A 10,588-nucleotide genomic window follows, 5' to 3' on the forward strand; every position below is an offset into this window, starting at 1 on the left:
TTCGAATTTCCTTTGTCTTATCATTCTACATTTGGTCATAATATGCATGATTATAGTTGAGATTGAGAATCATTGAGATATATACATACCATCCCCTGTCACAGAGACATTACAAGTATCCTAATTAGACATGCATGAAATGATAATATGTGATGAATAAAATTGCTAGTGTCACTCCAAGTGTTTTGGCAGAAAAATCAACCCAAAGGATGGTACGAACTACCTAACCAAAAAACTTCTAGTAGCAAACAATCAATTTAGATATTCACGACCAAGAAATACTGGATTCTCTTTCATATAGGCCCAGAAAGGAGAAGGAAGGTTGAAATTCCAATATTGAATTTACCCACTAGTCCCCTTTTTGGGAACGTCCAGTGCAAACGAACACAATAAATCACCAATCCAAGACTACAAAATATACCTTATCTGTGGGAAGAGCTGCAGTCATACTTATATCTCCAGTCACAATAAAACTTATAGTGAAAGCACAGAATTGCCTCAAGACTCAGTGAAGCGCTGGAACAAGACAGAAGTAATTGTTCTCGAGAAGTTTTTGATATATATAAATATATATTTTGTCCTGGAGAAAGATATCATAGAAAGTACAGAAATCTTACAAATGGGAAATTTGTCACTTCCAGTCATGACACTCTGCGCAATAAACAGTAGATGCCGCCTTCAGCCAACTTCCCTGATTTCCCAAATTATGCCACTACTTAACCCTGATTGACATTGATATATTAAAATTGATCATTGTCAGCTGAACGATGAATAATGACAAGAAACAATGGTTTTCTTTCCTTCCAGCTTTCTTTTTTTCTTTAAAAAAAAAAAAGAAGAGAAACAGGATTCGTATCATGTCGCATTACTATTTTCTTTCTTAACCCACTGAGTGACTTGTTTTCTTGAACTTTGAGCAACTTGTTTTCTTGAATTGTGCCCCTGGTGTTCCTTTGTGCTGGAGTACCTTGCTCTACTGGTATTAGGTTTGTTTGTGGAACCACTAGAATTTGTTCTGGAGTTGGTGGCTGCCAGATCTTTGTCTTGTTGCTTTTTTGCCTCCTCGGAGGATGCTGTTGAGGGTAATGCAGCAGGTTGTGGAAGATAAATACCTGGCCGCAACACTTCATGCTTTTTTATTTCAATTAGACAGCCCTTCTCTTGCTGGAGTTTCAAGATTGCATCAAATTTTGCTCTTCTTAATTTCTCCGAGACTGAGGAAAGAATCTTGTCCTCATTGTTGACTTCAGATCCGCTGGAGGTCTGGATTCAAACAGTGAGCAGATATCAACAGATCTTCCAGACTACTTCAAATATAAATAACAAAACATTAAAACACCACAAAAAACAAACACTTTATTTAGTATCCAGGGTTACTAACCAACTGTACTTTGTTTCAGGTCTCACATATCAGATCTCTAGTTTATTTGTTCCATATTTTATAGGCAAAGCTTTTACAGTTTGACTTCTCAAAGCTCAATATAGAAACTAAACGTGCATAAACAGTCACACTAAAAAAGAGTTTACAGGAGCCATAATCCACACATAAAACTGAGGCTGTGTATACTGTCTCATCCTCTTAACTTATCATCCTCATTATCATCCCCATAACCCATAAGTGTGGTTACACATATGGAGACCTATCAGCCTTTTATTTCTATCCTTGAACTTTTGTCTATCGGCCCTCGTGCTCTATCAGAGCTCCCACTGGCTACAGAGCACAAAATCATCAAGCACAAAAATTCAAACAGGGTCTTTCTTTTACAGAAAGGCAAGAGTAGATATTTCTATAATAATGCTGTATTCAAAAAGTATTGTGACCATCAAATACACCAACTTATTATAGATTGTGATGCTACTGCAACACAAATCGATGTATTACTTTTATACAGTTATTACAAGAGGATTACATTATCATCAACACTATCATTTCCCAGGATCAGGATGCAATAAATTCCTATTTGCTGGCTCAAGGTCTCTGACATTTTTACCATTTATTCAGCACCCTCAAATAGAAGAAACCCAGACGTTTCAAATTTTAGGATGACATAATTGAAAAAAGGCATCATGTTTAGCAGAGTGAAGCAATTCACCTCGAATGAGACTATATCTTCACTATTAAAAAGCTAAGACTTCGTGCTCAAAAAAATCTTTCATTAACCAAAAAATGGTGGATTTAGAAATCAACCTATTGGATTTCAAATTGTAACAACTAGAGACTCAATGTCAAGCTTAACTCCTCAAATTATTTTCTTTTCTATTTCTCAATTCTTTGGCAAATGTTGCATACAATCCCATACCTTCTTGCTAGCTCGCCATTATTTACCAACAATTCCTATACAGTTTTATAAAGATCAATACAATAAGAAAAAGGAGGATACGGAAATTAATCAATGAGCTAACTCTTGGTTCTCAAAAAAAAAGTCTTTCATCAAATAAAAATTGGAGAGGAGGTTGTTAGAGATAAATAATAATCACATCATATACACAAGAACATCCACAAGAGTTATAAAGGCCTTAGGTAACTCCACCAATATGTTTGACATTCTATATTTGGATGCTCTAATACATTCACAACAAGGAGTTCTAATAATTTTATACAACACTTAGCTATTCTTTTTGCTAGTGAGGAGTTTCCTTGCCCCACTAAGGGAGAAGAACTCTTTTATATATACATATGATGATTCCTGATTTCAACAATAAAGAGAACCTTAAGCCCGCCTATATGGCGCTACCACAAACCAAATTTCCCTTTTAATTTATTTATTTACAAAACTATCCTTCCCCTCTCATGAAAAGTTGTGAAATTTATTAAAAGTTGCGACTTTTATATGAAGAGCTGCGACTTTAATAAAGAGTTGTGACTTTTATGAAAAGTTATGACTATTATGAAAAGTTGTGACTTTTATGAAATTTTGCGACTTCAATGAAGAGATGCGACTTTTATGAAGAGTTTTGACTTTTATGAAAAGTTGTGACTCTTATAAAAGGTTGTGACCTTTCCAATGGATTGAAACTTTTCCAAATAATTGAAACCTTTCCGATAAGGCATAATAAATATTTGTTCACTCTACCCTTTGTTGTCTATAAATAGAGGGATTTCCTCAAATTTTCTAACAACAAAAATTCAGAACCTCTTTTTTTTTCTTCTCCTTTACAATTAAATATTCGTGTACTTTTCTTATTTAGAGTGGCTTACTGACACTATTGCTTATGTTAGAGATCCCGATAAGTATTTTACTGTCATTAATTTATGTTTATGTTATTAAAGATAAATAAATGATAAGATGTTATAATTTTTATTTTTCCTTCAGATTATTAATGCTTGCTACTACGTAATATTGTATGTGATAATATAATTTTAGTTTTAATGAGTGATAGGTTTAAGTATTATTTTATAAATGTATTCCCGCGCGAAGCGCGGATAATTTACTAGTATTTATATATAGGAGCAGCTGGTACAATATTTCAGCAAATCAAGGTATTTCCCCTACCTAAAAATTTGAGAAAAGATATGACTTGACTTGTAAATAACTGAAGATATTTGTGCAACTTACCACAGCATGCTGAGTCTTCACAAAGTCAAGCACATGCTCAATGTCCTTTGCAAGAAAAGATTTGCGACAAACTGGGCACTTCCTCCTAGATTCTTCTGTTGAATCACACATCACCAAGCAACAAAAATTATGAGCTATGGAACTAGAAATGATGGAATATTATGTCCACAAAAAGACACAGATAAAAATAAAAATTCACCCTGGGTCCGTCCCCCAAAACCTCCAACTTGTTAACACTCGTCTGGAATATATTTTAATTTAAAACGTAAACATAAAAATAAAAAATTCAGCGATTTCTTTACCCGCTCCACAAAAAATGAGGGATTTTACGATGGAAAACAAAATTATTAAGTTAGTCCTTAACAACATAGCTTGCGAGCCAAAAGAAACACTTGGTAGAACCAATGTCAGTGATATAGGAGCAAAATATGGAAGGAAATAAGCTGAATCACTGATCATGATATATAGACAAAAGCAAGGCTCAAATAAAAACCTCAACCTCTCTGCAGAATGAAGAGACAGGGGACCTCTTAGCCCCTGGGTTAGTAGATGGGTTAGTAGATGCAGAGCCTCTTAAGACTAAATGATGCAAACTCTTGTTCTAATGAAGTGAAAGTGCTATTACTCTTGCAACTAGACGGGGTATGCAGAGAGTATGTGAATACATGAATTATTTCTACAGAATTTCATTAGTCAAGTAAATTGGATAAGAAAGATCAAGGCCCTGGGAAAAGTTGACACACACATGGTTCAACACAAGTAACTGGTTGGCCCCACACAACTTTTTTATGCATCTGTCATCCTATTCCTTTCTTTTGCCTTCTTTCTTTTTTTGTGTGTGGATGAAAACTATCCTAAAGACTTTTGCTTCCCAATAAAATCCAGTTAATCTTTTTAAATCTAGTTGGAGCAGGAGAATAGAATGAAAGAGAAATATATGCTATAAAACAATTCAAATCCTAAGGCATCAATTTCATTGCAACGGACCATCCTGATCCCTGATACTTCCAGAAGATGAAGCAGAACCAGAAGCTGTAGGGGCATCAGATTCTTTTAGTAGTTCAAGCCAATTCCACCATCTGATGATGCACTCACTGCACAGTAAGAAAAATAAACGAGTTTAAAGTTGCTACCACACATCTTTCAGCCAGCGGGCGAAGTTATCATAATAAAAAGGTATTAGCAACAAAATTTACCAATGAAAGCAATGAAAACAAGACATTAGTTTCATAAATGGCTCAGAGCTCCCTGAATCTTCCGCAACTAACGGATACAAGCACAACGGACACTCTCCATCAGGGTGATTCATACTCGAAAGCCGCTCCACTGCTTCCTAATGATACATTCAGAGCATTAAATTTTTGGAAATTAAACCCACTTCTGAAATTCTAAAATTATTTGGACCGTTTAGCAACACTGCCTTTGTTGTCGTAGATCATAAATGTGAGTCCCTGCTGAAAATTCTTATTCATAAAATCAAAAATAGAATTTTTATCAGCATAAAGCTAAAAGAAAATCCAGGATCAATCAAGCATATAAATGACAGATCTTTATTAAAAGAATATATATATATAAATGACAGATACTTGGCATCTGCAACCTAATAAACTTCAATATCCTGAACCTTTATAAATACTCTATTCTACATCTACTTTGCTCCTTTCTCTATTAAGGCTTTTAATCGGATGCAAAAATATCAGTGTGTTCTTTGAATTCATTTGACTGAGGACAAAAAGGTCCGAAGTATATTGTCATAAAAAAAAAAAGATCCGAAGTATATAGTTGTTCTTATTCATAATAACGTGAGTTCTGAGATTCTGGATCTATGTTTTATTAAACGAGGATAATCTAACTAGGATTGTCATCGATCACCAAACTGGATCTCAACAGTGCAATGGTTACCTCACAAAGTGCTACAAGCATTAGACATGAGGAAAGTTCACTGGCCCTTTCTGAAATACAACTTATCAATTGTTTTTGCCTTTGCTCATCAAGACCCTTGGAATCGACAATTCTAATAGCAGGTGGCTCGTCAGGATACTGCCAAAATAATTATATCAGTGCAGGAAAGAAATATGAAACATGTCTAATCACATAAGTATGGCTATTGCATGAACTAGTTAACCAAGACAAAAAATGGGACACAAGTGTGTTTGGACTGCAGAAAGCAATCAGATGAAAAAAAAAACACATAAAATTTGATGACACAAATGCAGATGAATTAGACGACAAGGTCCAAATCGTAATCATCACCCCCCAAAAGAAATCACAATGATAGATGTTCAAACATGCATATTGTGTACAATTTAAAAGAAGAGGAATGCAAGATGTTTTGAAGGCAAGAGCAGCTCAACCCAGAAAATCAACGGGCATTTCTCTTTTTCATCTTTTGGTGTAAAGAACAGTTTCTTAGAAGATGCAGGATCATCGATGGACATTTTTTTAATCAAGAATGCTGAATCATTGATCAACTTTTTTGACTCCTTGTAAGAATTACGGGGGGGGTTGTACTAGTTAATATCAAATCAGCCCTTTTTGGGTGCTGATGATATAACATGTAAACATTTTTGAGAGAGAGAGAGAGATCACAGTGTACCTTTGAACCAGCCTGGATTCCTATGATTGCTTCCACAAACTGAAACACAGGAGAAAGTGAAAATAGAAACTATTTTCTATAGCAACTACAACATAATCAATAGGAAAAGTAACCATGAACTTAAAGAAGAAAAAGAACTATCAAGTATAACGCCACGTCATCAGATCCATTGAAATTATCAGAAAAGATTGACAGCCTTAGGAAACACGAACTATTCTTAAACCAGTTCTCTCTTCGTCACTGTGTTCAAAACGTGTACCTCATCTGTATAGAATATTATGCCTCCATTAATCTCTCCAGCAGACTCCGCCTCTGCATTTTCTTACACTATCGAAATTGTGACTAAACATGATAATTTCTCTAATGCTTTAACCTTCCAATCTAGGCGATTCATAAAGTATTATTGTCAAAGGCTTATCTATAACGAGCTGAAATGGAAAGATGGTCAGTCATATAGCTGACTCCGTCTCTCTTTGGATTGAAACATAGTTGTTGCAGTAGTGTTGTCAAAGACTTATCAAGATGACCACGTTGCCTTGCTTAAACACACTTCAGCATAGAGGTGTACCTTATTTCTATGGGCTTCATATAAACATTAAAATTACAGGTAAAAAGATAGATTTGCATTTAACAAAAAGTAAATTTAAAATTTTAATCTAAGAAACTAGTCACTTGACCAGAATTAAGAACTCTTTTAGCATCAAACCTTGTGTTGGTTTTTGAACTCAATTACGTGCTTTTACTTCAGGATTTCATTTAATTTCAGATTTTCATTTACCTTGTTCATATAATTGTTGTATGTGTTCATCATTATTTATTCTTGCATTATATTTTCTTTTTGTTCATTTTTTTTCTAAATCCCTCTTTTAATAGCTTTTTGCACTTGGACCAGCAAACTTTAGGCAGTTCTCAATGTTTTTTCATCTTTGACAATGCTGCGTATGAGGTGTTCATGTAGGCTTGCCTCCATGCAACAGCGGAAAAAATAAAACATTTTGGTAGGCGGTAACTACATGTGGAGAATAAGGGAGTCCTTAACTGAACTATGACATATCCTCCTCTTCTTTTCCTTCTTTTTTTTTTGACAAGTTACCTCTCCTTTATCCTCTCCCCTTTATTTCCCCACAATTAACAATATATCTGGATTACATTGTACTTCCGATTGACATATCATTTCTTATGAAGGTGACCGACAAGGCGACAACAAATTTGGAAGGAATTCAAACTAAATTATGAAAGAATATGGAGGAGCAATTTAAAGTTTAGGAGGTCCAATGTTTAAAGGAACAGTTCCAATGGATGCACAGAAATGAGAAATGAACATAATTTAACCTTAAAAGAAGCGAAACCAACTGTAAGAGGTGATGGAATGAAGACCAAAATTAAATAGACTCAGATAGCTGCCCCCTTAAAAAATTGATAGAGACGTATTGAAACTAAGACCAATAACTGATGATTAATGAGAAAGCCAGTTTTATTAAATTTATAGATTTGTCACTTTTAGCCGACGATGAGTGAGGTGATCTCCTTATAGGTGAAGCCAGTAACTTTAAAGAAGTTTGAACTTCTAATAATGACTAGCAGTCTGGACCAAACGGAAGGCGGTTGATTCTTTGAATCTCAGCGTTAAGGAGCTGAGAAATATTGGGGGTATTGGGACATTAAAATTAGTTAATTTAAGTGCAAATCAATTATTTTGTACTAAAATCATATTTGTTATCTTTTCTTTTAAATCTCTAAAAAATGTGTGTTTCACTTCAATAAATGCTTGTCGGTTCAAGACCCGTGGACCTTGTTGTGTTTTTATGCTTCGCACTTTGGAGAAAACATTGATATATTATACAGGAAACTATACACGTGATGACAAATTAGCAATCTGAATTGAAAGGGCACTAGGGGCATATTACACAATGATTGTAACCGGTACTACTCCACTACAAGTTCCCAAGGTGTTTGTAGCTTAAGTGGAAGATAACTTATTGTACTTCCTAATATTTCGGAATGAGCCCCAGGGCCCATTCTTTGGGTTGTTATGTAGCACTTTATCCTTATCCAGGAAGTAGCTAAAACAGAGTGGAGAGAAAGATCCTCCTATTATATTTTGGAGGCCTTCATAATTTTCCCCAGTCTTGATGACACATGATCTTTTCCCTTTTGTACTTCTTTTCATTTTGATTATGAATGAACTTTTTCCATACCAAAAAAAATTCTCTTCATGAATTTCCTGTTCCATCATACATTTTTTCCTTATTTTATAAAATTCTGTTTTGGGATCTTTTGGCTGCTCTATTTAGGAGATTCTACTTGAAGGATCGGACTTGTAGTGTAAACACAATGCAAGAATGATAGAGAAGTAGCAGTTTTCAATTTGGGGTTTATACACATTCAGTTCAGTTCTCTGCTCAATAGCTAGTTCAATTAAAAAATGTCATCCTCCTATCAAAATTACCAAATCAGCGCCAGATTCATTAACAAAAAAAAAAACTTATCTGCTGCCCCCAACTCCCAATTCTCATAACAAAAGTCCCATCCCAGGACACAACAAAATTATATTGCAAGCACAAAATTATAAAGATACCAGCACAGAGATCAATCAGCTAAATAATTTTGGTTGGAAAGAGAAAGAACCTGTTGAGAAGAGTCATCGGCAGTACGAGGCTTGATATGAAGATGAAACGAAGGAGGATAAGTTTGTCGGAGTAAGCAATCGTCGCCATAAACAGCTTGTAATGCTTCTACTTCTCCCACTATTTCTTCTTCTTCCGCCATGTTTGGCTTTGTGGCAAAGGCGGTGGTGAGCGTTGTTAACTTTGTACACAAAAATATATATACATGGTGGAGCTCCTTCAACTATACTTTTTATTTTCAACCAAGACAAATTTAGTCCATATTAAATTAATTTCAGTATTTAACCCTTTATTTTCAAAAAGCTACTTAAAATTTTCTTTTTTTTAAAAAAGAGAGAGTTTTAATTTTCTTTATGGTATTTTCGAACTTTTTACAGATACTAAAAAACTTGCATCTAATGAAGAAATGAAAGTGGACTTTTCAACACGTTGTTCAGATGGTCGTTATATATTGTTTCATTATGTATGATATTATATTATATTATTTTAATGAGCGTGGTGTTTAAATAAACTGTATTATTTTTTATTGTTACATAATATCACACATTTATAAATTGCATGATTATTTTATAAAATAAAATAAAATAAAAAGGATACGAAATAGAGTTATTTATGAAAGGTTGAATAAAAGAGGGAATGTGATTATTAAATAAGAAATATTGATATAATGAGGGAGGGGGGGGGGGGAAGTATCATGATAACGACACGATCACACCAAATCGGTCATTAGAAGTTTTTCATCGTTATTTAACAATGAATTTTAATAATATGATACAATAAAATTTAACTAACAATCAAAACAAATATTGTATTTAAACTAATAATACAATACAATAAGTAATAACCATCCAAACAAAATACTATTTTCCTAAAACTATATTTTACTAGAAATCTCTCTAGAAATTCTTCTCCTCATTCTTTACATTCATTCTCGTGGAGAAGAAAGAAAAATAAAGTTAGGCATGAAAATTTTCTGTGAGGTCCAACGTTTTAGTCAAATGATTTTGAATTTTCCTGTCTTTCTATCATAGTCTACATTTTTGCATTCAAATGATCGACATTTCCATCAAGTTGGGTTACTCGATACCTTGAATCTTTTTTTAACGACAGTCATTGTTGACTGTTTTTTTAACAATAGCCGCCACCGACAACACTCCACTGATATCGTCATGTACATATGATACAACAAGAAGAGAACTAGCAAAAATCGAAAGATTGTTACTAACTAACCTCATAATTATATTTTTTTTATTACAACCACGAATCAATTTTACACTATATAAGGACAAATTTAACAATTTTAACCGTTTAGAACATATAATTTTCACGCCTAGGTATTTAAGATGCAAAATTATTCACCCCTGTATTGTGTGACTAGATTACACTTTACAATTACTTAAATGTTTTTCATGCCTATGTGCGACATGTTTGAAAAGTCACCTGATAATTGAAATTGATGTAATTATTAGAGTAGTAAACAGTCTAGTAATTACATTGATCTATTTGTTTGTGATAGTGTAATTACACGGTAATTACACTTTGATTGAAGGGAAACTTACATAAATATACTATAATAAAAGAAATTTACTATTTATAGCAATAACATTTTTTTCACTTGATCACTTTTAAATCATTTATAATACAAGTTTAGTACATATTACAAAGAACAATTTATTATGCACATATAATTCAAGTTTTAATAATGGATAATATATTTATTACACATTTTAATACAATGTGTTAAATTTTTACCAAACAAAAATAATATATATAATATATATATATATATATATATATATATATATATA

The 10,588-nt window shown here is 33.4% G+C and overlaps 1 protein-coding gene across 1 annotated transcript; it reads right to left on the minus strand.

Moving 5' to 3' along the window:
• Positions 1-447: 447 nt before the first annotated feature.
• LOC107002263 (E3 ubiquitin-protein ligase RNF25) lies at positions 448-8,993 on the minus strand. Its single transcript, XM_015200217.2, has 7 exons — positions 8,782-8,993; positions 6,154-6,192; positions 5,460-5,597; positions 4,754-4,890; positions 4,545-4,651; positions 3,558-3,652; positions 448-1,263 (listed from the first exon to the last, which is right to left on the minus strand). The coding sequence occupies exons 1-7, from the start codon at positions 8,920-8,922 to the stop codon at positions 856-858; spliced, it is 1,065 nt and encodes a 354-aa protein (XP_015055703.1). The 5' UTR covers positions 8,923-8,993; the 3' UTR covers positions 448-855.
• Positions 8,994-10,588: the final 1,595 nt, after the last annotated feature.

Source organism: Solanum pennellii, chromosome 1 (genome assembly GCF_001406875.1).
Source record: "Solanum pennellii chromosome 1, SPENNV200".
In the NCBI taxonomy this organism is placed as follows: Eukaryota; Viridiplantae; Streptophyta; class Magnoliopsida; order Solanales; family Solanaceae; genus Solanum; species Solanum pennellii.

Excerpts from the sequence above, each read along its gene's own strand:
- LOC107002263 (XM_015200217.2), bottom strand. The coding sequence starts at position 8,922 with ATGGCGGAAGAAGAAGAAATAGTGGGAGAAGTAGAAGCATTACAAGCT. Across the intron at positions 5,598-6,153 it reads GAATCCAGGCTGGTTCAAAG|TATCCTGACGAGCCACCTGC; the intron begins GTACACTGTGAT and ends TTATTTTGGCAG. Across the intron at positions 4,891-5,459 it reads TGCTTGTAGCACTTTGTGAG|GAAGCAGTGGAGCGGCTTTC; the intron begins GTAACCATTGCA and ends ATGTATCATTAG.